General features: G+C 39.9%; 5 protein-coding genes and 1 non-coding gene across 9 annotated transcripts; 3 read left to right on the forward strand and 3 right to left on the reverse strand.

Annotated features, from left to right (window-relative positions):
* Positions 704–3,773, reverse strand: LOC18591489 (uncharacterized TPR repeat-containing protein At1g05150). Its single transcript, XM_018125677.1, has one exon. It carries the CDS (start codon positions 3,419–3,421, stop codon positions 1,025–1,027), a length of 2,397 nt encoding a protein of 798 aa, XP_017981166.1. The 5' UTR covers positions 3,422–3,773; the 3' UTR covers positions 704–1,024.
* Positions 5,352–12,140, forward strand: LOC18591490 (kinesin-like protein KIN-7F). Of its 4 annotated transcripts, XR_001929024.1 has the most exons (14): positions 5,352–5,485; positions 5,869–6,326; positions 6,433–6,522; positions 6,624–6,724; positions 6,843–6,956; positions 7,049–7,130; positions 7,237–7,304; positions 7,393–7,458; positions 7,604–7,728; positions 7,854–8,190; positions 8,521–9,897; positions 10,412–10,707; positions 10,894–11,305; positions 11,629–12,140. XR_001929024.1 is itself a non-coding variant. In XM_018125675.1 (13 exons), the coding sequence occupies exons 2-13, from the start codon at positions 6,116–6,118 to the stop codon at positions 11,213–11,215; spliced, it is 3,189 nt and encodes a 1,062-aa protein (XP_017981164.1). In that variant the 5' UTR covers positions 5,352–5,505; positions 5,869–6,115; the 3' UTR covers positions 11,216–11,421. The 4 variants fall into 4 exon arrangements, 3 of the variants coding, with proteins under 3 accessions (XP_017981164.1, XP_017981165.1, XP_017981163.1); XM_018125675.1 differs by lacking the exon at positions 11,629–12,140 and having other exon boundaries at positions 5,352–5,505; positions 10,894–11,421; XM_018125676.1 differs by lacking the exon at positions 11,629–12,140 and having other exon boundaries at positions 5,352–5,505; positions 5,874–6,326; positions 10,894–11,421.
* LOC18591491 (protein ACCUMULATION AND REPLICATION OF CHLOROPLASTS 6, chloroplastic) lies at positions 11,440–15,153 on the reverse strand. Its single transcript, XM_018125678.1, has 7 exons — positions 14,773–15,153; positions 14,453–14,683; positions 14,157–14,381; positions 13,559–13,819; positions 12,504–13,467; positions 12,086–12,219; positions 11,440–11,843 (listed from the first exon to the last, which is right to left on the reverse strand). Exons 1-7 carry the CDS (start codon positions 15,058–15,060, stop codon positions 11,553–11,555), a joined length of 2,394 nt encoding a protein of 797 aa, XP_017981167.1. The 5' UTR covers positions 15,061–15,153; the 3' UTR covers positions 11,440–11,552.
* TRNAE-CUC lies at positions 15,271–15,343 on the forward strand. The gene has a single exon. It is a non-coding gene; the product is annotated as a tRNA-Glu (tRNA).
* LOC18591492 (probable LRR receptor-like serine/threonine-protein kinase At4g36180) lies at positions 17,185–20,962 on the forward strand. The gene has a single exon (XM_007017637.2). It carries the CDS (start codon positions 17,413–17,415, stop codon positions 20,827–20,829), a length of 3,417 nt encoding a protein of 1,138 aa, XP_007017699.2. The 5' UTR covers positions 17,185–17,412; the 3' UTR covers positions 20,830–20,962.
* On the reverse strand, positions 22,116–25,664 carry LOC18591493 (1-acylglycerol-3-phosphate O-acyltransferase). Its single transcript, XM_007017638.2, has 9 exons — positions 25,311–25,664; positions 24,836–25,072; positions 24,486–24,532; positions 24,264–24,382; positions 24,012–24,172; positions 23,335–23,447; positions 23,147–23,246; positions 22,591–22,714; positions 22,116–22,422 (listed from the first exon to the last, which is right to left on the reverse strand). Exons 1-9 carry the CDS (start codon positions 25,505–25,507, stop codon positions 22,297–22,299), a joined length of 1,224 nt encoding a protein of 407 aa, XP_007017700.2. The 5' UTR covers positions 25,508–25,664; the 3' UTR covers positions 22,116–22,296.

The following is a 25,754-nucleotide window of genomic DNA, read 5'->3' on the forward strand; positions in this document are numbered from 1 at the left end:
ACTTTCCCCACCTATCCTTATGATGAAGACGACTGAGGCAAAGAAACCAATAAGAGATTAAGAGATGGGATTATTAATAGATTTGAAAGATTTTTGAAGGATAACAAACTACCTGCAATTACCAACAGATTATGGCCCAGAGTATCAGAATAATGAAAGCTGATGTCACAGTTAGAATTCTTATACTCTTTAAGTTATTGTTGTTCCCTCCCACCTCACAGTTAAAAGGGAAGAATGATGATTTCATGGTAAGTCAATCTCCTCTTTATGACTATTAACTATTAAGCATACAATGGCAACACCAGTTTAAGATTGCATCTGATTCGGATTACACCACTAGCTTTTATTTATTGCTTGAACTATTCTTAAGACTCAAAAAACACCAGAAGTAGAATCAACACTTTCTACCTGACTATATTTATTGCCGCCTGGCCTTTCAACAACTCTAGGAAAGCTTCATTTCTCTTTCTTAAAGATAAAGCTTTGTAATTGTCTTCAATTGCTGGGCCTGCAATCACCGGCCAATAACAGTAAATGCTCAACATGTATTTGCCTTATGCAATAACAAGAGTCAAGTAGGCAAAACTATATATGGCAATTCACAACCTGAGAACATGCATTGGTGAAGCAATAAAAGATCTATCAATTGAATATCAAACTACTCAAGCAGAATGTCTGAGCAGAATTAATGCCCTGCACGCCAAAAGCATAACATTTGTTTCTCCATTTAACACCTCCAAACAAATTTAACACTACTAACAAGAAAAGAGCAGAAGATGATACAGTGAATATACACCATCTAGGGAATTTTCATTTTTCCCAAAAACGGAAGAGGAAAAATGTCTCTACAACAACTGTTATGAAACAAGGATACTAGAGCCATCACCTGAAAACGGTTTATTATACAAGGGCATGTTGCCCACTGAACACATTGATGAACTATATATTGCACAATGCACACAGGATGACTAAAACAACACAATGGAATGGTACAAGATTAGCAAAAAGACTTTAAACCAACTAGCTACGGATCTTTGTGGGATTGCAAATTAAAGCACATGCACTTGTCTTTCATCGCTTCAGCCTCACTTCCATACTCTTTGAATTTATACTCATCCTGTTTATAGTTAGTGGGCACCTTTCCCTCACTGTAGCATTGATTACATAGACTAAAGTGAGACTTCACTTCCTTAAAGCGAGAACCAATAATTGGGTAACGGCAAACAGAGCAAACTTGGCGTCCATGACGATTCCTATCTCCGGTTTCTAACTTCATCAGAGTGGACATGATACCAAAGCCCCAATCAGGATCGTCAAACATGACAAGAAATTCATTGAAAGATACCATCGAGGAATCTGTTTCTCCATGAATTTCCAGTATTTCACTTATTCCATGAGAAGGAACATATATAGCCCTCAACAATTTGATGTACTGAAGAGCATCCACCTTTCTAATCTGAGAACCACCTTCATTTACTGGCCGCCATAAAAGTGCATCAAAGGCAATCCGTTTTCGCTTATCCAGAGGTCCACTACAAATGGGGGCAAGAACAGCATAAAACATGCCCAAGTCCACCCTGCCTGATCCTGTTTCATCCAAGACAGAGAGGATTTTCTCATTTATGGCTTTGACAGCTCCTTGGAAGGTTTCAGGTTTTAGAAAATTAAGTAGTCTGCGTAGAATTTCTTCCAAATTAGGTTTGCGAATGGATTTCTGAGGACCGCCACCACCAGAGTAGGAGACTGGTACATCAGTGTCACTCATTTCCTTCTTCAGAAGATCCACTTCACAGCGGCCCAATCTAGTAATTCTCTGGAAGGCCCTAATTTCAAGGGCACTTCCTAAATCCTGCCTCAACGTAGTCTTCTCCCCCACAGTCTTGAATTTTGATGGCTCCACTATTACAAAAGCCCCTTCCCCGTTGGCACCACCGTTAGTCTTCACCTTCTTCTTCTGTAGCTGCTTCAGATGGTAAATGGCATCATGTAATTCAACCCTATTTGTCATTTTCAAAGCTTCCTTCAAAGCTTTCTTAGCTTCCTCAGTTTCTCCAGCCCCCAACAAGGACACAGCCTTATTGAGCTGTGCCCGCCAATGATTTGGCCACACAGCTAAAACCCTAGTGTACATCTCAGAAGCTCTCTGAAACCTACCCAAGTCCATATAAAGCCCACCTAGATTGTATAAAGCATCGACATGACCAGGTTTCAAATCAATCGCTTTCTGGAAAACCTCAATTGCCCTCTCATCCTCACCCATTGCATGCAAAGCTGATGCTAAATCACAATGTGCATCAGCATAATCTGGTTTCATAAAGATAGCTTCTTCTAAAGCCTTAACAGCCGCCCTATACTCCCCTACCCCAAAAAGAGCACTACCCAAAAGTTTCAAAGCTCTAAAATGAGTAGGACAAAGAATAGCAGCTTCTCTATAATACTCACAAGCACTTAAAACCATACCTTCTCCTTCAAGAGCAATCCCAAGATTGACATCAATTTGAGGAAGCAAGTAACCCCATTGATGTCCGCCTGCCTCAGCTGATTCCAAAGCCAACAAAAACTCTTCTTTAGCTTCTTTATACTTCCCTAACACATACAGACAATTCCCAGCTCTAAAATGTGGCCTCACATCCATAGGCTGCAATTCGCAAGACCTTTTGAAACTAATCAAAGCTTCTTTAAACAACTGATGCTCATATAAAACCCTCCCAATTGCCATGTGGCCATCAAATGCTTCTTCTCTCGACCTTGCTCCATCAGCTCTACTCCTTAAAGCCCCCAATTCTTTAACAAAAACAGCATAATCATGTCCAGATTCTTCCCAATACACCCTTTTCTCTGAAAGCTCCGCAGACGGTCCTAATTCCCTTGACCACCCAGCATCAGAATACGCATCAAAATTATCGTTTTTAAATTTCCCGTCTTTCGCTTGCTGTGCTTTCAATCTCTTCACCAAAATCTCCAAATCGTCAACGAGCTTCCACGTGTCATCGAAAACTATCCCGTGATGCGGCGACACGGCCCACGCTGCCGTCCGCTGCTTCTTCTGCGACTCCATTACTCTCTCATCCACAATCGACGAAGAAGAAGCTTCGGAAACAATCGACGCGCCTTTGTTTTCGTCCAAATTGAGCTCGAGACCCAGCGCGTCAAAGTCACGGTCCACGTCACCGGCTCCGTCGTCGTAAGTTCTCAACAAACCTTCGTACGTTAACCCGTTTTCACCGTCAATGAACTCCCCGTAGGTCCGGAACACTTCGTCGAGAATGGCGTTGATTTGTTCGTCGCTAAATTTGACTCTCGGGTTCACTGCGACGACCAACGCTGCCATTTCGTCTCTGTTAAGACCCCCATCCCGGTTCGCGTCGAATTGCTGGAAAATTCTCTTCACCTTCTCTGATCTACTCCCTCTTGTCGCCATTGTCTCTAAAATTTTTCTCCTCTTCTCCCTTTTCTTCTTAGAGCTAGGGTTTGAAACTTGGAAACGGAAATGGAAAAACACTAAAGTTTGTAAATTGGGAAACGAGGGACCAAGACAAAATTAAAAAAAAAAAAGAGAGAGAGAAGAAAGATGGGATTTTTTTCCCTTTATAAAAAAGAGGTTGGCTATAAATTAGAAAAGTTTGAACAGAAAATCATAATTCATTAGGGTTTTTTATTTATTTTTATTTAATTTTGGGGGTTTCGGGATGTTCCTTTGGTTTCATTCGATCTGGAGCAGCTAAAGGGAAAGGAGAGAACAGGAAGAGAAGGAGAGAGAGATGGAGTCCCTTATTTTTTCTTATTTTTTATTCATTTTCAATTTATTTTTCTGGCTCTGATGATGAGGGTGTGGGGGCTATGCCTATGAAGCCCCACAAAAAGCAAACTCTTTTTTTTTTTTTTTGGGGATGAAATTTGGATGAGAAGGCAAGAGGGAGTGTGTGTAGTTTGGTTGGTTGGCTGGTTGGCAGTTGGCTAATGGGCTTATTTTGAGGCGAAAAGTGGAGTAACTGCCAGCTGGCTGCGTGGCTACAATTATCGTTCCCCTTCCTCCTTTTTCTAACGAGTGGAAATTGCCAAAACGACATCCGTTGTAATGGTACTGCTCACCAAGTTTTCAACATAAAACAAAAGCAAGCCAAGGTGGTAGAGAAAAAACAATTACAAAGAAACAAAACGGAGCAAGACAGAAATGAGGATTCACCCCAAGACCAACTAACAAATATTGTTATAATTTGTTTACAAAAATATAAACGTAGAAATTTTAGATTTGATCATAAATATCTTTAATAAGTATTTTTATAATTAAGTATCATGTATTATTTTATATTATTAGAACTTTGTAATCAAGTATGAACAGTAAAATTATTAACAGTTACGAGTTTGGGTAACGAGTATAAGGTATTTGTTACTTGAATTTAATAATATATTATTTTTTAATAAAGAATAAATTTTATTTTTTATAAATTATTTTTATTAGTAAAATATTTACAATAAATGTAATATTTATTAAAATTTATTAATTATTTTAAATATAATTTTAAATTCATAATTTATTCTTTTATGAATTAATTTTTAATTTATTATACATAAAAATTTAAAAAATGGATTGAATCAATTAAAAATCAAATCGGTTTGGTCTGTTCGATTATGGACCAAAAGAACTAAATTTTTGTCATTTTTGTCTTTTATATATTGCAATATTAAAATTTATAAATTTTATCTATAATTATAAAATATACAAATAATTTAAACATAAATAAACTAATACAAACCATAATAAATAAATAAACTAATTAAACATATAAATATAATATACATACATATATATAATATAATTTTAAGATTTATTGTTTTATTAGTTCAATAAAAATTTTAAGATCCAGAACTAATCGAATAAATTGTAAAATCCAATGAACCGATCGAATGAACCAATTAAATCAAATAAACCAATCAAATCAAACCACTTTATTAAAATTTTATTCAATTCGATCGGTCATTAGTTTGATCTATTTTTACTCATTTTTAACAAATAAAGCTTTTTAGTTTCAAGGACTGACCCATCATCCAAGCCCAAACCCTTGGCCCATGATGTACAATTTGTGGGTACGAAATTTAGGTCGAATCGACGGGTTTGGGCAAGAAAATTATACCACTTCGGTTCACAAATAGATTTGGGAAAAGTGACCGAAATCCGGTTTCAAGCTCATATGAGAATTATTATATGAGGCGTCAAAAAGCTAAAAGCTCAAGTTGTGGACACGTGTACTTGGACAGCTGGGAAGGGATAGCGACAAGCGTTAATACTTGGAAAAGTGAAGGTCAAAACCGGTAAGGCCACATCGGATTTTAGTTAGCGGTAGCGGTTATATTCGAAAGGTCGGTAGGATTCCAAGTCAGGAAGAGAAACGGAGGGAGAGGGAGGCAAAGCGAAGAACAACGGCATTGCGTTTGCTGTTTACTGCCATTTTCTTCTTCTACTCTCTTTCTCCAGAAACGCATTGTATGAGTTAGAGACTTTTAGTTAAGTTTGTTGTATTTTTCTTTTTTCACGGAATTTGATGATTGTTTTTGAGCTGTTTTTCCAACGTTTTTGGATCCTTACGATTGATCAAATTAAGATCATTTCATTCCATTTTGCGTTGATTGATTGCATTTGAAAGTTGAAGCCTTTCCATTGAGATTTCTCTTTTTTTTTCTTTTTTTTCTATTTTGTTGCTTGAATTGAAGCTCGAAGGTGAAAGGATTGTTTAATTTTCATTTAAAAATGAAAAATTTGACGTTCAAATTTTTTGAATTTTTGCTCTCATTTTATCGTTAGTATAGATGTTAATTCTTACGTTTTGATTTGAAATTTTCTTGTGGTTTTATGTATTTTATTTCCAGGACAGTATTGTGAAGCGTAGAGAAAACAGAGACAAAAAAAGGCTTCGAAGCTGAAGAAACGGCATGATTTCAGTGAAATCGTGTTGGTTTCAAAGCTTCATGGTAGTACATTTGGTAAAACGGTGCCCGTGAAGGATTTCTTGGGCAGGTTTAGACAATTGAGACCATTACCTTACGTAAGCTTTCTAGGAGTGGAAAGGAAACGAAGGAAAATTCGGTGATCTGTTTGTGAGTTTTAAGGATAGATATGGGGACAATGAGTGAGGAGGTGGAAGTTCAGGAACAGGGGTTAAGTGGACAAGAAGAGAAAATTTTTGTTTCGGTTAGATTAAGGCCTTTGAACGAGAAAGACAGAGCGAGGAACAGTGTATCTGATTGGGAATGCATTAACAATGACACCATTGTTTTCAAGAATAGCTTGCCCGAACGCTCCATGTTCCCTGCCGCCTATACATTTGGTAAGGATTTGCTTGTCTCTTAAAAAATCAGTTCGTTGCCTTACAATTTTCCAATATGATATCATCTTCTAATCATTGTCTTATTGGTAAATTTTGTTGTGAATAGACAGGGTATTTGCTTGTGACAGCCATACAAGGCAAGTGTACGAGGAAGTAGCTAAACAAATTGCACTTTCAGTGCTCAGTGGTATCAATTGTAAGTAGTCTTTGTCTCCATGTTTCTGTTTCCTGATATTTATAGCTATATAATCAAGCAAAACTTTTCACTGATCGAGGATTTTTTGTTTCTTTTTTCAGCAACCATATTTGCATATGGGCAAACAAGCAGTGGAAAGACATATACAATGAGTGGAATCACTGAATATGCAGTAGCAGATATATATGACTACATAGAGATGGTAATTATAGATTTGTGATCACCTTTTGTATCTTTTGTTTTTATAGTTGAAGTCTATCTATTCTTGTTTCTTGGGAATGTAGAATGAAAATGACATTTTGTTTTGATCAATATCTCAGCATGAAGAGAGAGAATTTTTGGTGAAATTCTCTGCCATGGAGATATATAATGAAGCTGTCAGAGACCTCCTTAGCTCTGATAGTACCCCACTCAGACTCCTAGATGATCCAGAGGTAAAAATTTCCCCCATTTATGCTTTCTATTCTGAATAGTAATATGTTTGAACGAGCATAAACGTTTTTATAACTTGTTTTCACTTCAATAGAGGGGAACTGTTGTGGAGAAACTTACTGAGGAGACTCTCAGAGACAGGGACCATCTTCAGGAGCTCCTTTCAATCTGTGAAGGTAATGTGTTATCGAAAACACTCATGGCACTCTATCCAATTTCTTTTTACTTTTCATTTTTCAATAGATGGCATTATATATTCATTTTCGTATCGCATTTGCGCAGCTCAAAGGCAGATAGGAGAGACCTCTTTGAATGAAACTAGCTCCAGATCACATCAGATTTTGCGGCTGGTAGGAATGCTCCACTTGAGTAAACTTTTGTTTTTTTATCAGAGCTGTGCCTGGTCTTACTGTTGTGTTCAATGATGCAATCTTGCAGACTGTTGAAAGCTCTGCTCGTGATTATGCTGGAGCTGAAAATTCAAGCATGCTTGCAGCTTCTGTGGTATAATACAGTTGACTTCTTAGTAAACAATCCAGTTATCTTGTTTCAGATGGGAATTGATGAAATAACAGAGACAACTTTGTTCAGATTTGAACTAGTAACTTAAGCGTTAACAATGAAAATTTGACTTGCCTTTCTTGTACAGAATTTTGTTGATTTAGCAGGAAGCGAGCGTGCCTCTCAGACCTTATCTGCTGGTGCAAGATTGAAAGAGGGCTGCCACATAAATAGGAGTTTACTAACCCTTGGAACCGTGATTCGCAAATTAAGGTTGATCAAAAAAATTTTTTTTCATTTTTCTATAACAAATATTGCAGGGCATATGTGTATTTTTAACTCCTTATAAATATGGCATATATTGTTTCTGTCCAATTTACTGGCACGACATTTTGCAGCAAGGGAAGAAACGCACATGTACCTTATAGAGACTCTAAGCTGACACGCATACTCCAGAATTCCTTAGGAGGCAATGCGAGAACAGCCATCATTTGCACTATGAATCCTGCACGCAGTCATGTTGAGCAATCAAGAAACACTCTCTTGTTTGCAAGCTGTGCTAAAGAGGTGACAACAAATGCACACGTCAATTTAGTTATGTCAGACAAAGCATTGGTAAAGCAATTACAAAGAGAGTTGGCTAGACTGGAGAATGAAATGAAGAGCTTAGGATCAGCTTCAAACAAACGTGATACTGCTATAATGCTGAGAGAGAAAGAGCTGCTCATCGGGCAGGTGATTCCCATACATTTAACCATGACATCTTTGCATCTCAGAAAAGTTATATCTTGAGGGTACAGGCTCTGCTTTTTTTTTTAGTTATCACGACATTTATTATTTGGGATTCTAAAAGGGGTTTAGGAAACTTGTCATCAATATGTTACTTCAATATTGAGTTCTGAAAGCCAGGTTTAGAGTGTTCATACTTCTTTAGAGCGGAAAGAAAAAAAGAAAGAAGGAAGAAATTAGGAAAACTAGATAAAGAGTGGTTGAAAGTTGGGCATGCCCTGACTTAAAACTATTCACTTGTATTAACCTGGCTTTTTTTCTTTTGAGAATGTACAGATGGCCAAAGAGATAGCAGAATTGACTCGGCAACGTGATCTTGCTCAATCTCGAGTTGAGAATTTGCTACTGTCAGTTAGAGAAGTTCAAATGCTAAAGCAAGGTGAATATTCATCACCAAAATTATCAGAACCGGCCAAAGTTCCCTATATGGTTGATTACAACAAGCATAGGAATACTAGTGTACCTAGTGTGCCTAGTTCCTACAACCATTATCTAGGGCTTCCTGAGAACTCTGAAGAGTATTTTCTGCTCGATGGCAGCACTCCGAAGTTTGTTGGGCCTGATCCATGCAAAGGTTGGGAGGAGATCGCTCATAGAACGAATGAACAATTTGATGATAGCTGCAAGGAAGTTCGATGCATTGAAATTGAAAACTCGAGCATTAAGATGAATGAAAAGGCAGAAGTTTCCTCTTTGAGTCCTGCCAATAATGAAGGAAAATTAGCCACGGAAGACGCCATCGTCCAGGAAACTGAAACTGATGAGTTGTCAATTGACCCTGAGGAACAGGAAAGAAAATCGGCCATGACAGAGACCGTTGTCAAGGAAATAGAAGCTGATGATTCATCAATTGCTCCGGAGGAAAAGGTTGGAAAAGTACCCAAGACAGAGGTCATTCTCAAGAAAACAGGAGATGGGGAATTCCTGACTGTTCCTGAGGATATTGAAGGAAAATTAACCATGATGGAGTCAAGCATGGAGAAACTGGAAGCTGATGGCTTCTCCACTGATCCTGAGGAAAATCAAGGAAAATTAGACATAGCTAGAGTCATGAACGAAAATGTATTACCAATCGTACAAAAGGAAAATTTGCAATCAACTCCTCTGTATAGAGATGAAACTTACAAGGCTTTGAAACAAAAAATTGAGGAATTGCAAAGGACCGTTAAATTTCTTGTCAGAATTCATCATCTAGAGCAGTCGCCTTGTTTCTCGGACGCATCTAGCTCTAGTACCTCGAGCATGACCAGAAGCAGAAGCTGCAAGGCGGTTCTCGCGACAGTGCCATCTTCACCTTGCTTTGAGAAGGCACAACAGAATGAAAGCACACCCCCTTCCACTGGGTTTGACAAGGACTTCTTTGAAAGACCAAGGGGCCTAGACCAAAAGCTTTCTGGACTGAAATATGACAACAGAAGTGAAAATATGTCCAGAAAAAATTCTCAAACTTCTCTTAGCAGTGTTTCTGGGGATGCACAAAGTCTGAAAGATTCAGATGTTGAAGACAATTGTAGTGTAATTGATTTTCTTCCACGACCAGAGAAGTCATTTAGCAATGATTTTGTGAGAAGAAGAACTGCCTCCTCCCCTGATTCTGTTGCTGGTGGTATTGAAACGAAACTACAGTCAGAAAAGCAAATTGGTCACGATACGGTGAGAAGATGAACCTCCCTTACTCTCTTGATTTTACTTATTTCTCATGAAATCAATCTTTTACAGGTTAGCTGTTATAGTTTCTTTTGTTTCATTATAATCTTCTCTTCCATATCACTGAGGTCCTCACAATTCTGTTCTTTCAAAATGAACACAAATTGCCCAGAAATAAAAGATTCTAATAACTACCTTTCTGCTTTGGTAGATAAAGTATTCCCAAGGTTCAAGCTGTCCTCTCCACCACAGGTTTAAAGTAGAGTGAATAGAGATTGTTAGTAGGCATAGCAAAAAATATTCTTGTTCATGTCTTGCACTGAAACCTTGCATGCAAAAGTTATAAAGGTTGCACATGTGCATGGCCATATTTCCTTCATGCAACTCTAAGAACAGCTGTATGATCCTATGATGATACTTCCCGAAAACCCCCAAAAAAAGACCTAGTATGATTGATTTTTGGCATATTTATTTAGCTAGTAACCTATTTCCTTTACCATGGAATTGTTATCTATGGTAGGCTCAGGAAACCACAGATCAGACTGATAATTCCAGGGAAAAAATAGAGGATGCCATGCAACTGCACTCTAGTTGGGCCTCAGAATTTGAGAAGCAGCAGAGAAAGATAATTGAACTTTGGGATGCATGCAATGTACCATTAATCCACAGAACTTATTTCATCCTGCTTTTCAAAGGTGATCCTTCCGATTCTGTGTATATGGAGGTAGAGCTAAGAAGGTTGTCTTTTATAAAGAATTCAATGTCATCCGGAACCAATGCTCGGACAAATAGTCCTCTTGACACAACATCTTCAAGGTAAAATTAAGATTCCCTCTTAATGAGTTGAACAGTACACATGCACATTCACACAGTACGCATCTGCACTTCAATGGAATTACTGCACATTTTGAATCTGATTGAATACAAACGAACTGCCTTTACTCAATTCCCTTTTAATGCCATGGAAATCTTGATAGTAATAGTATTCTTCTGTGGTGGCAGTGTGAAGGATTTGATTCGTGAGAGAGGAATGTTGAGCAAGCAAATACAGAAGAAGTTCTCAAGAAAGCAAAGGGAAGAACTCTTCAAGAAGTGGGGTATTGGGTTGGACACAAAGCAGAGGAGTTTACAGCTGGCACGCCGTGTATGGACAGACACCAATGACATGGACCATGTCAAGGAGAGTGCTGCCTTAGTGGCTAAGTTGTTCGGGTTTGTCGAGCCAAGTCGAGCTCCCAAGGAGATAGTTGGACTCAACATCCTGCCTCGATCCATAACACGAAGATCCTACACCTGGAAGCACGGCATTCCTCCCCTGCTGTAAGGCTGTTGAAGTTTTAGAGAATTATCTAGGTTGGATCTATTTGCAGGGTTGGAATCTTCTCATTTTAACCTCCTGAACGTAAATCCGAAGGTGTGTAAAGTTAACCAGACTTTAGTAGCAGATTCGATTTGATTTCTTTCTTTGCTCATTGTATTTGAGTTACCAAAGATTTAATAATGGATTGAAGGAATTTTCCATAAACTTAAGTTGAACGACTTCTCTCATGATTCAATAATGCAATGCTCTGTTTCTGTCAAATAATAACACTTAAAAAAAAAACTGTGGCAAAAAGCAGAGTTTGGTATTCACATTGGAGCTTTGTTATGCTTTACATCATCTATGATTTGAAGACAGATCCTTCAGTAATTTTCCAGCCTGACTTGGTGCTAGACATTTCATATCTCGTGGTGTAGGATTGCACATTGGAGGCATTGTTCTCTGGATGATGAACATCGGTCAAGCAGGTGGACTCTTCCAGAGTTGCTTCCACTACGGCACGCTGCCCATCTAGTGAGAGGGTAACACTGTCGATGGCCAGGCTCAGTAGACTATATTCGTATGTCCAACCAAGCTGAGCAATCTCAGCTGCACGATCTGTCCATGTCTTCAACATCTGACCATCTAGAACCTGGTGGTTTTCTCAGTGTTAGGAAAAGCTTTAACAAAAAGTCGCACGGTGCCCTAATGCAGCAGCAATGAACATCTTCAAAAGCAATCTACTTACTATGTTTGGCTGACTCATAACAACCATACATAACCAGTTGCCCCCAAATGAAAAGGGTCTAGTTTGCGGGGCAGTTTTCAAGATCATCCTTGAGGAAATTAAAAAAAATAAATAAAAGAAAAGAATGTAAGTTACAGTATCATTACCTCTGGCAATTTATCAAGACAGTGATCAGGTCCAAATGCCTGCGATTTAACGTTCTGCCACCTGCGAACAATGCCTTCCGCAATCCTTGCATCTATTCTAGGTAATTCTTGCAAAGAATTTTCATCTACTGACCCTGCAAAGTTCAAAGCAGTTTTGAGCACCACATATCATGGAGGAACAGGATGACTTCCAAGGAATTTGCCTAATTTGGACACATCTTACATGTTTAGGAGAAAAATCATTCTCTGTTCCCAACCAATTTTGACATTATACTAAACAAACAAATGGAAGAATAGCCATATCAAATAAGTTTAGTTAAATTATAAGATAATTTTAGAAATTACTTCACTTGTGTGTACTTAATGCTACATTAGGTTGACTACTCACTCACTGACGACATGTCTTATTGAATCATACCTATGTTACTGACATTAGATGACATAGCTGGGCTGATTTCTTTGCGAATAACTGATGAACTAGATCTACCAGGTAAAACCTTCAATCCAACCAAAGTCATCAATCCAATTACCACACTAGCAGACATGATCTTGACACTGGCATCTTTAATTTTGTCAGTAATTGTTTCTTCTTCATGCATTTCTTCCAAACTACTTTTCCCAGGAATCTCAGCTAGAACGGCAGAATCCTCTGGATCAGGTTTTCCAAGAGTCTCTTCATTTTCAACAGCATGAAAAATATTGCTCATCTCGCCATCTAATTGATGTCTCACACTCTCCTCAGCACTACGAAGAGGAAACACCTTCTGCAATGCCTGAATTGCACTAGCCTTTACATGATCAAGAACTGCAGTAGCCTCTGCACCTATCCTCACTATAGCTGCTGCTGCAGCTAAGGGTGAACCACCCACTCCCTCAAGCCTTTCTAAATATCTCAGGACAGTGGGGTCATCATAATAATCTCCAAGCTTGAATTGTATATCTTTGGTGTCTCTAAATCTGGGGAAGACCACCTCCATTAACCATGTCTCCAACAGTTTACAAAGCCCAGGAAGATCTCTGTCATCATCATCCTTTGAGTTTTCCAAGACAAAATCTACGATAGATGGATTTCTATAAGGGGAGCTGTCACTGTCTAAGCCCAACCACAAGCGACACTCATCAAGCTCCCCCACAAGCAATGAACAGAGGCCCCTCTCCAAAGCAAAGTCTATCTCACGGTTTTCCATGGGAGCATAGAGAGAGACAGGGTCCCGGAGGGCTGCTACCTTTGTCTGCTGAAGCTGCTGGAAGAGGTTATCCGCATCTCGGATAAGATGAGGTTTCTTACTTAGAAATGCTTGAGCAACAAGTGCAAGTGCTACTCCATAAACTTCAAAACTTTCTGCAGGAATATTGCTTGGTGTGGCAGCAAATAGATCAACCTTTCATGGAAAAGGATTTAAAAACAAAGAGACTGATCAGAAAGCCTAAAAGGCAAACATGAATCATGACAAATATTATGTACTATAATACCTGCTCAGCCGCTGTCATGCATAAGAAGGCCTCATTCATAAAATCTTCACGGGTAAAACCTCCAGCGATTGCAGCAGCTCCTCCTCCACCGACAGCCCATAATATGTTGCGTACACCACGAAGACCCTCCTCTCTCTTTGTCCGGTACTCATCACCAAGTGGCAAGGCTAGAAGTTCCAGAACACAACGTGGGGTAATCTCTTCTAATGTCTCATCAATCTGTGACTGTAAATCCGGGGCGAGACTGCTGGCCCCTTCCTCCTGCATGCTCCACAGAAGAATTTATCAAGAATCTTGTAAATTTACAAGTGTCGAAACAAAAAGCCCAGTTTATCAATCCATAACCAAGTGATTAACCTTTATGTAGGTTCACTACATGCTTGAGTTGCTATGCATAAGTTATATCAGTAAAATACTGATAAAAAATTCCATACATTAGCTCCTTTTCCCATTGTTAGGCAGACTTTACACTCACTACAGTACTGAAAAATCCACCAATATACAATTAATATAGACAACCACATAGTAATCAAACAGAGTTTAATCAATATTGAAGCACAATTACAAAATGAACTAGAAAGAAGGTGTGTTAGAGTACCTGCAACAACTTCAAAGCCATCTCAAGCACCTCACAACCAGTAATAAAATCTGGCGGATTCAATGCCATAGCATCCCTCGACAAGTCCACATAAGCAAGCGCCATTGCCAGGACGACATCCTGCTTAAATGCCTTGGGCAGTCTCTCTCTCAGCAAACTCTCCCCAATTCGAAGCACCACTTCAGTCTCCCCTGCTTCTTGCAACACGCATAATGCTCCAGGAACCTACATTTCCCGCATTTTCTCAACAACCAAACAGAAATTTGATAAAAGAAAATGTGAAATTCTGAAATTACCTTGTCCCAGGGCACTTGAGTGATGATAGTGTCGCGCTCATCATCGACAAGGCCTTGATTATAATTTCGTCTAGAGCCAGGGTTAGCTAGAGTTTCACAGGCGGCTTGAAGAATCTGTCTTCGGCTAAGTAAGCTGTCTTGGCTGAACCCGTATTGAGGCGGTTTCGAGACTCTAGCTTCATATGCTCTTTTGATTCCATCACCTAAAAAATGAGTCTCAGCTCCTAACACCTGCTTTCCAAAACGACAATCTTAAAATTAACTCTGATTTTCTAAACTAACATAATTCAAAACGAACTGAGAGCTACTGTCTGACAGACCTTGTAGAAATCGAGGGGGATGGACACTTGGCGTTCGGGAGGAGAGGGAGAGAGTGGGGGAGGGAAAGGGGGAGAGAGGGTGGCGGTTGAGGAGGAAGAAGAGGAGAAAGAGTTGTCGGTTGGTGGGAGGAATTGGAAGTCCGCGATGAGGCGGTCGGCCCATTTACTGGCGGAGCAGACGGTTGTGGTGGCTGAAGGGCGGTGGAGTCTTGAAGGTTTTCCAGGGTGAGGCAATGGGGTTAAAGCGGGAGTGCAAAGCCCGATGCTAATGTGTCTCAAAGATTCCATTTTTGGAATTGTGAGTTAAAAAAAGAGGCTTAAACCGTTCTTCACTCTCAGTTAAGAGGTGGCTTCTTCGGCTTCTTCCTCTTTGTCTCCTGGGTTAGGAAAGTGCCGGACTTTCTACAATAAAAAAAAATCAAAGGAAGTCGCTGCCGCAAAGTTGTCGTCTTTTTCTCCGATCTTCTATGAGTGTCATTAGAACAACAACATCAGTGCTCCGTTGTAGTCTAGCTGGTCAGGATATTCGGCTCTCACCCGAAAGACCCGGGTTCGAGTCCCGGCAACGGAAGTTTCATTTTATCCATCCAAGCTCTTAGTGTCTGTTTATGTTAGTGTTGGGATTGGCCCTGAAATGAAATGTTCCCAATTTTCGTTGCATGGTTTTGCATTTACTTATTTCATTGCATGCCTATCTAGCCATCAAATCATGTTAGAGGTTGTATTGTTGTAATGATAACCCTGGAGCCAGGGTGAGAGACTAACCCATAAACCCTGCGCAATGCAATGATTACCATTAATTAACCTCCTCAAAATAACTAGGAGGAGTTGATAATCATTTTCCTCGTGCCCTTTTCTCTTTTCTCCTGTCAACAATGATTAGCTACATGAGAACCCACTTGCTCCTCGAGCACCACCCTGTCGAGATTTACAGGAAATTTGGGGAATATAGAGACTTACCATTCTTAATGCTGGAGCTGCTATCACCACTGTAGAAAGTTGGCCTCTGGTCCTGGAATTGAACCACAGCTATGGTGTTATCGTCAAAATCTCAAATGAATTAGATCCTTCAAGAAAAGAATTCATATCCATCAGGCATTGCCTGGTTGTGACCAGCTTGTTCTAAGCTTGTATTAGCCTGTATGCTGCCGTCCAAAATTTTTTCTCATTATTCCAACAGGCTGTGCGAGGGAGATGTGAATAACATCATTACTTCATATAAGACTGGTACTTTTGTTTGGAAAAAGTGAACTCTGGCCAGTGATTTAAGCCTCACAGATCAACTTAATACATGAATATTATATAATCATGCACATTGAATACTTGAGAGCTGAGATCATGGTACCTTGCCATGGCTTAATCAATTGATAAATAGAGAATTTCTGTGCCTTTTCCACTATTTCTCTGCCAACTTTCTTTAGATTTCCCCCAAGACTGACAGTTGAACTGCATAGGAAACGAGACAATGTCCCAAAGGCAATAACTTTTGCTGAAAACAAGAGATGAACATGGAGGAAATGGATCTCAAGATTTGAGTGGAATCTCCCTCTCCTATCCAGCAACGAAGCAAGAATGGAGATTAAGCAAACATTAATGCAAAAATGGGTCTCCAAATTTACCTCGGTTAAACTTAAATTCGATTACAAGGAGTGCATAATTCTAAAACTGGGCCTGGCTTGATAAAGGTCGACGCCTTTTGGAGCAAGCATGAAAGTGGGTCAGCTTTGAGATGGGCCATCTCGCAACGGAAAGCCGTCAGCAAGAGCATTTGGTGGTAGTCAGAAACAAAACTCAATAGCCCTCTGACCAGAAGCTATCCGCAACCAAATTAAAATGGAAAAGGACTTAATAATCTGCCAATAATAGAACTCTGCCATTTTGAATTATTTCTTCTATTTTTCTTTGGGTTCTCTCTGCTCTGCTAGTGCTATCTACAGTATTTATCTTTTACGTGAGTTAGTGTAGGATAATAATTTAACTCACAAGCAATGACCATTGGAAGTGATAATCATTGGCTGCACGTTTTCTCCATGCAAAAATTAAAAAAAAAAATTGCCCCAAAAATAAGATATCACGACTTGCCAGATCAGTTGATAAATGACTCTCCTGGAGAGATTAAAGTTTTGGCCTAATGACTCCATTAAAATGAGCTTTCTTTAACTTCTTAAACTCCTTTTATGGCACCGTAAAGCAAAGAATCTGATCATAACCCATGACCCATTGGACTTTCCTATCTCCCAATATCTATATTCTAAACAGCAACATGCATTAAGTTAGGAACACGCCACCCAGGTGAGGGTATCAAACCCCTCGTGATAAGAAAAATTTCACAGGAGTTGAGTTAATGATTCTCCCCCACCCTTCCTAGGGAATATAGAAATGGAAGCCAAAGCCACAGGCTCAGGGGATAAAGAAAGAGATTATCAACTATTTTAAAAGCCAAAAGAGGATAAAAAAGTTACCCTTGTGGCGCAACATATGGCGTCGTTTCTGTCGAGCACTGTTTTCCAGTTAGTCTCTCTGCGAACACACGCTCCCTCTGTACCTCCACCATCACTCCATTCCTAAGCTCCCACTTAACCATTTTCCCATACACCGAACTTTTTTTTTTTCTTTCCATTTCTAATTGGTTTTTTCTCTATGGAAATAACGGCTATTTTTCTTCTCTTCCTCGCCCTTGCCTCCGACGTCGTTTTGTCTACTAACGCTCAACGCAGCGCCGTTACTTCGGCGGAGATCCGAGCGCTGACGTCGTTCAAACGGGGCATCTTTCACGACCCACTTGGCGTTCTAGACGGCTGGGATGCGTCCACGCCGTCTGCTCCGTGCGACTGGCGTGGCATTGTTTGTTACAACGATCGAGTCCGCGAGCTCCGCTTGCCTCGCCTCCAGCTCGGTGGCCGACTCAGTGATCAGTTATCGGGCTTACGGGAGCTCCGCAAATTGAGCCTCCATTCTAACAACTTTAACGGCTCCATACCTGACGCGCTCTCTCAATGCGCACTGTTACGCGCCGTTTACTTGCAGTACAACTCATTCTCCGGAAACCTCCCGCCTTCCATTTTCAACCTCACCAACTTGCAAGTCCTCAATGTAGCTCATAATTATCTCTCCGGTAAAATCGCCGTCGATATCCCGTGGTCTCTCCGCTACCTCGATTTATCCTCGAACGATTTCTCAGGGGAAATACCGTCGAATTTCTCGGCACAATCTCAGCTGCAACTTATCAACTTGTCATACAACCAGTTTTCCAGTGGAGTTCCGGTGAGTATAGGGAAACTCCAAGAACTAGAGTACCTTTGGCTCGACTCGAACCAGTTGGACGGAACGTTGCCGTCTGCTATAGCGAACTGTTCTTCGCTAATGCATTTAAGCGCAGAAGATAACATGCTTAAAGGATTGGTTCCTGGGAGCATCGGTGCGGTTCCGAATCTTCAAGTGCTTGCTCTATCGCGCAACGGACTTTCCGGTGCGGTTCCTGAAAGCATCTTTTGTAAACCGTCGGGGAATGCTTCGGCGTCGTCGTTGAGGATCGTGCAGTTAGGATTTAATGAGTTCACGGAGCTTGTTAAGCCGCAAAATAACGGAAGCTGCGTTCCAGTTCTGGAGGTTTTGGACCTTCACGAGAATCACATCCGCGGCGTTTTTCCTTCTTGGTTGACCAGTTTGACCACGTTGAGAATTTTGGATATTTCTGGAAACTTCTTTACTGGTTTATTACCAGTTGAAATTGGCAACCTTTTGAACTTAGAAGAGCTAAGAGCGGCGAACAACTCGCTCACCGGTTTGGTTCCTACTCAGCTCCTAAAATGTGGTTCGTTAAAGGTCGTTGATCTTGAAGGAAACCGGTTATCCGGTAAAATGCCGGTCTTTCTTAGTCAAATGAGGAGCTTGACAAGCATAGCTTTGGGGAGAAATTTATTTTCTGGCTCGATTCCGTACGGGTTTGGGAACATTTCAGGGCTTGAAACGTTGAATTTGAGTGGAAACAATTTGACTGGAAGCGTACCAGAAGATATAATGCGGTTGAGTAATTTAACAACCTTAAACCTCAGTTACAACAAGTTTTCTGGAGGAGTTCCTGATGGTTTAGGGGATTTATTGAGATTGGCGGTCTTAAATTTAAGTGCATGTGGGTTTTCAGGGAGGATTCCTGGGAGTATTGGGTCTCTGATGAAATTAACATCTCTTGATTTGAGTAAGCAGCAGATTTCCGGTCAGTTGCCTATTGAGCTTTTTGGGTTGCCAAGTTTGCAGGTTGTTGCTTTAGAAGAAAACAGGTTGTCTGGTGATGTTCCTGAAGGTTTTAGCAGCTTGGTTGGTTTGCAATACTTGAATCTTAGTTCTAATGAGTTTACTGGTCGGATTCCGGTGACCTATGGTTTTTTGCAGTCATTGGTTGTGCTTTCGCTGTCCTATAATCGAGTTTCGGGTACGATTCCTGTAGAACTTGGTAATTGCTTTGATCTTGAAGTGCTTCAGCTTCGTTCGAATCGTTTGAGGGGCAATATACCAGGTGATATCTCTCGATTATCTCATTTGAAGGAGCTTGATTTGGGTTTGAATAATTTAGATGGTGAAATCCCAGAGGAAATGTCCAGATCTTCCTCTATGACTACTCTGTTATTGGATGGGAATCATCTCTCGGGTAACATACCAGATTCATTATCAAAACTGTCGTATCTAACTACTTTGAACCTTTCCTCGAATAGATTGAGTGGAGCCATTCCATCAAGTCTTTCAAACATGTCTAGCTTGAAGTATCTGAATCTGTCAAGAAACAATCTTGAAGGTGAGATTCCTAATGCATTGGGTTCTCGGTTCGATGATCCTTCTGTATTTTCAATGAACAGTGAACTATGCGGTAAGCCATTAAACAGAGAATGTGCAAATGTAAGAAACGGAAAAAGGAGGAAGCTGATTATATTAATTGCCATAGCTGCTGGTGGGGCTTGCCTTCTTGCATTGTGTTGTTGTGGATATGTTTACAGTCTTTTACGCTGGCGGAAGAAGGTTAGAGAATGGGCGACTGGGGAGAAGAAGAGAAGTCCGGCTAGTGCTAGTTCGGGAGCAGACAGGAGTCGTGGAAGTGGGGAAAATGGAGGACCAAAACTAGTCATGTTCAATAACAAGATAACGCTAGCGGAGACACTAGAGGCGACAAGGCAATTTGACGAGGAAAATGTCTTGAGCAGGGGGAGATGTGGACTTGTGTTCAAGGCGACGTATCAAGATGGAATGGTCCTTTCAATCCGTCGCCTTGTTGATGGATCTATTGATGAAGTTACCTTTCGGAAAGAAGCCGAATTGCTAGGCAAGGTAAAGCATCGGAACATAACAGTTCTAAGGGGCTACTATGCTGGACCACCCGACTTAAGGCTCCTTGTTCATGACTACATGCCTAACGGAAACCTAGGCACCCTCCTCCAAGAGGCATCTCACCAAGATGGACATATGCTCAATTGGCCAATGCGTCATCTCATTGCTCTTGGCATTGCTCGTGGCCTAGCATTTTTGCACTCGTTATCAATTGTTCACGGTGATGTCAAACCACAAAATGTCCTCTTTGATGCTGATTTTGAAGCTCATTTATCTGAATTCGGGCTAGAGCGACTGACAATAGCAACCCCAGCAGAAGCTTCCTCGTCTTCAACCCCAGTTGGTTCTCTAGGCTATGTAGCACCAGAAGCTGCTTTATCAGGTCAACCGGCAAAAGAAGCGGATGTGTACAGTTTTGGGATAGTACTATTAGAAATTCTTACAGGAAGAAAACCTGTGATGTTCACCCAAGACGAAGACATTGTGAAATGGGTGAAAAAGCAATTACAGAAAGGTCAAATTTCAGAGTTGCTAGAGCCAGGGCTGCTTGAGTTAGACCCTGAATCATCAGAGTGGGAAGAATTCTTGTTAGGGGTCAAAGTGGGACTCCTCTGCACAGCACCTGATCCACTTGATAGGCCATCAATGGCAGACATTGTTTTCATGTTAGAAGGATGTAGAGTTGGACCAGATATTCCATCTTCAGCTGATCCAACCTCTCTACCTTCCCCCATTTGAGATTTTTCCATTTTTCCTTTACTAAATTCATTTCGCACCCAGAATTTGCGAAGCCACTCTTGATCATTATCTTGTTTTTTAATTGCACAATGTGTCATTATCATTCCCTAATTAAATTCCATTTCTCTCTTCATTATCCTGCTTAGTATACTCCTTTCTTTCGTATTAGCACTGGACCCGACGGCGCCGTTTGAGTATATTTCCTCTTCCTCTGGGTCCAACCAGCAGTCATACATATTGTCCGTGTTCTCCTCGCTGGGGTGAGAAGGACCCAGCAGGTCATTCCCGCCAAAAGTACATAACGTCTAACCTAGAATAGCCACGTGGCGAAATCAAGGGTGGGGGGAGAAGTAGCCGTTAAGTGAGTCATTGGAAAAAGCAACGATGGCGTCAGGATCCTTGAAACTGTCGGAGTCTGGCGTTTTCTTAAGAGAACCAGAGAGGGTGGAAGCCACCATTAGCATTAGATTCCTTAGAAGCTTTGGCAGCCACGTCGGAATATCCATGGAGAATTGGCCGGCACGTGGGTCCTTGATGATGTCACTTGTTCTTGTGAAGGAAATAAATATCATGTAGTAATAGAAATATAGACAGTGGCACGAAAGTTTTATGGTTTCGGGTTTTCGGGTCCCACCGGATCAGCCTAAATTTTAAAAATTCTGCAGAAAATACAGATAAAATAATGGAGTGCACAGTTCCCCACAGTGTACGTATTTTGACAGTGTGTTAATGTGTCTTGTGACTCCCCAGGGTTCTCTCAGAACTCCAAACCCCACATTCAATCCGGTCATGACATCGAACAGGGTCCAACAGTTTTCCTGCTCCAATGGGTCACTGTCGATTTGTCAATCTGTCAATTTTTAACTTCAGTAAGAATGGGATTGAGCTAGGATTTTTCCTTCCCTCCAACTGTAGAAAAACCCAACTGTAGAAAAACCTGAGAGTTCACCTACGATATTTAACTAGGGGAAAAAAGCAACAGTAAAATTTACTGGCAGTGAATACAGGACATATCCCTTGATAGATTTGTGTGCAGCATGCAGGACTGCTGCACTGGCAAGTCCAGCTAAGAGTCAGCACCCTGAGACCTAGCATTTCTTCCTTTCAGCTTATTTTACTTGGTTTCTTTCATTGTCCAAAGAAGGTTTATTGGTGCTTCATGCTTCAGGTGGTTGGTTCCACTCGGGCATGGAAAGTCTTTTTACATCCCCTGAATCAGTTCAATCTCCATTCCCCTTAACCGGTAACCAATGCTATTTTCATAACGGGAAGCAGACTTAGATAGATTGAGGTGGAAGATACAACTTAAAATTTCTCACTATATTTAACATCCAATTCGTATACATAAATATGATAAATGTTACAGGCAAAGAATGTTTGACTGACCCAAAGAATCTTCTGACAAATGAAACCCTGTGATTATGTAGTATACACCAAACGTGGAAAGAAATTACAACATCCTTTCTTCTAAGCTGATTGCAAACCTTCAGGAAAGGGTTCATCATCAGGGTGAGGTGAGAGAAATCTCCTACAAGCATATAACATGGCTGAATGAAATCCATCTGGATTTTCAAGGAACACAAAATGTCCAGCCTGCAGATGAGAGAAGAGTAAGTTAAGGAGTCTAACAGGAAGGATAGCACTGGGCTTCTAAAATAGTCCATTCAAGGTTCTATAATAAAGCTTTCATTGAAATATAAAATGAACTTTTGGCAGGTGAAGCTGCCCAAGTTATTTCTTATATTGCAGTAGCAAACAAACCTGAGGAACCCTGAAAATTTCACATGGGACCTTCATTTGCTTACGAGCTTCTTGGGCTCCTTGATAGTTCATCCAATCTTGAACTCCATATATAAAAGTAGTAGGCACTTTCCACTCAGATGCACTATTCCAAAAAAAAAAATGTAATTCAATACTGACTTCCAAAAAACTTAAATCTTCTCTTGTTAGTAGATTGAACCAAAGTTCTAGACTTCTAGCTCATGCTCATACTTCATATGACTCTTATATCAGTCAGCTTGAAATTCTGAAAATGTGCTCTAGTTTCGATTAGATGTTGTGCATGTGGTTTTGAAGAAGTGATTCTCATTACAGGTTTTCATAATCCTCGGCTTTAAGCCATTCACTAGCATTATACAAAATGGAATGGCTTGTATGACCCTTCACAGCACACTGAAGCTTTATGATCATTACATGGCATTCTTGACCAACATAAAGTAGGCCAATATTAGGCCATCCAATGAACCCAATTAAAATTCAGTAAATAAACACTTTTACTATATCAATAAATGAATTTAGTCAAGTAGTGTAATCAAACCTGTGTAAAAGGGGCATCCGAGCAAAGGCTCCAAATGCAAATATATATTTTAAGCACAGCTCTCCACTTGCTTTTGCAGCTAAAGTATGGTACACATAATCTTCAACCAGGAAGTACAGGGAAAAAAACAGCAGTTAGATATCTACTTATGCATGTACCATACACAAAATCTAAAAATCTCACCATACCTGTTAGCAGTCTAGACTCCTCCTCCGTCAGCACATTTTCAGCTGAATATCTAGGACTAAATCTAGCAGTTGTATACTTATGTACAAGATCTGGACCCCAAGGACCTAAACCTCTGCATACAGAACAATCCAAAAAATTGCACAAAAGCAACAAATTATGCTATGTGATGCAAAATGCAATCCAAGACAAGAGAGTAAATGGAAATAAATATACAATGTATATAACAAATTGGAGTAAGAGGACTTTGACAGCAATATATAAGAACAAAGGAGACCTATAAATAATTCCAACAATAGTTTACGGTAGAAATAACCTACATAAGACATGTATAATGGACAAAAAACCTACATAAGGACCCATGAAGAGATGATTGATTATTTATCAATAGCAATAGGCTACCAAGGATCAATTTTGAACCCTTAATTTGTTGCCTTAAGAATTAATAAACTTGCAAGAAATATTTAGAACACAGTGGATATTAGTCCATAGCAAGGGTTAAAATCTTAGCTTGATTTGTGGATGGGGAGAAAGTTCCTGTGGTCAAAAGGATGATTCAATAGATCTAACAAAGAAATAAGAAATGGCTTTCTAGAAACAAAGATGAATCATGCTATTGCTACAGCATTCATTCACAAAACATTGCAGGCTAAGAAAATAGGACAAGACAATTACAAACCTTACAAGCTTCTGAGGAGTAAAATTAGACTCCCACAAATGATTCAAAATTGCACCTTTCCATGTTGCTCGGAAGCGGGTTAGCCACTCAGATTTGCCATCTGATTCTGCTGTAAATCCAGCAGGTCCTACTAGAATTAAGTGTTGAACATGTTCAGGATGCTACAAAATTAACACAAGGAGCATTAGAATAAAGAATGTGATATCAGACTACTTAGAGCATTCAAATAGTTAACATTGTAAAAGCAATCACCTTGAGAGCATATTTAGCTGCAACATATCCTCCTAAGGAATGCCCAAGTAATATAAAGTTACTCAGATTTTTTGCTTTACGCCATTCCTCAAAAGAATCAACAAACCATGCCTCAGTTTCTGCATCATCAATACAACAAAGATGAGATATGTACGCAATTGCTTTAGTAACTTCAGATAAGTGAAGAGGGCTGAGTGCATTATTAGCATGCTTCTCACTAACCTTCAGTGCTTTTGCATGTAAAATCAGGCCTGCTTGATCCACCCCAACTGCAGAACAAGGAGAAGAAAGGAAAGGCTAAGAAATTATAATGGAATGTAGATATCAAGCTCCAAAAACAATACTTTCCCTAGTTTTTGACAGTGATTTCGAAATTCTCTTCAATCCCAGTTCTAATAAGCATCATCAATAGATTAAAATCCTTTTCATGCGCGTGAATAAGAGAAAACCAGACACAAACCTAACAACCTAACAACTTGAAGTTATCTAACAACCTAATAACTTGAAGTTATGACTAGTACAGTTCAGCATGGCATGCCAAAAGCATAACCATTAAGACAAAAGGAACTTACCCAAGCTGATCAATAGCAATGACCTTGAAACGACTGGCTAGGTAATCGAAATTCTTGAAAAAGAAACCCTGAGAAGCAGCATATCCATGTACCATTACAAGAGTTGGAGAACCCTCCTTGCTGTCAAAGGTAACTGTATTTATAAACCTCGGCTCATTACTCGAAGAACGAAACCACCTAACTTTAGAACCAGGTGCACCTGAACCTATATTCACTTGCTCTTGCACATAGGGAGTCCTGAAATTTTAATCAATCCATTCATAATTATCGAATTCCAACCCAAATTTTCACCCAAATTTATACAATAATTGATATATTCAAACCAATTATCATTGTCCAATTTAAAAACAAAAACAAAACAAAAAACTAAGAATTTACGTAACGTCACACTAAAGTTTCCGGCTTTGCAAGCATAAATTCAAAACCATAGAATCCCCTAAAAGAAATTGATTAGCAAAGGAAATTGAGTGGTTACTTGACGAGAGAGAGAAGGCGCTTCTCGGAGGCGATGATGTGGTCGGTGGAAGTGGGGATCCAACGGAGAACGGAGGGCCAAAACGATCTGGATTTCGCTACAGTAGTCGTTGGAGATGATCGATGCTCCACCTTATTAATTTCTTCAGCCATTTTTCTTAAAATTAAGCTAGACCAACGATAGAGAGTCCCGTTCATACGATCTTTATTCGTTTTGCTTCACCATACAAAAACCCACGCATTCCTTCACGTTTTTATATTCTAAAATCTTGATTTTGACTCTTTTTCGAATTATTCAGAAAAAACGGTGCGGAATTTTCCCCTCTCTCTCTCTTTTGTTTTACCAAATAATTAATAGTAATCGACTAAAGGAAAAAACATGTTAACTAGGACGCGTGAAAAGCACGCTACAATAATATGGGAGTCGGGACACGTGGGCTTCGAA

This window comes from Theobroma cacao, chromosome 8 (assembly GCF_000208745.1).
Source record: "Theobroma cacao cultivar B97-61/B2 chromosome 8, Criollo_cocoa_genome_V2, whole genome shotgun sequence".
Classification (NCBI taxonomy): domain Eukaryota; kingdom Viridiplantae; phylum Streptophyta; class Magnoliopsida; order Malvales; family Malvaceae; genus Theobroma; species Theobroma cacao.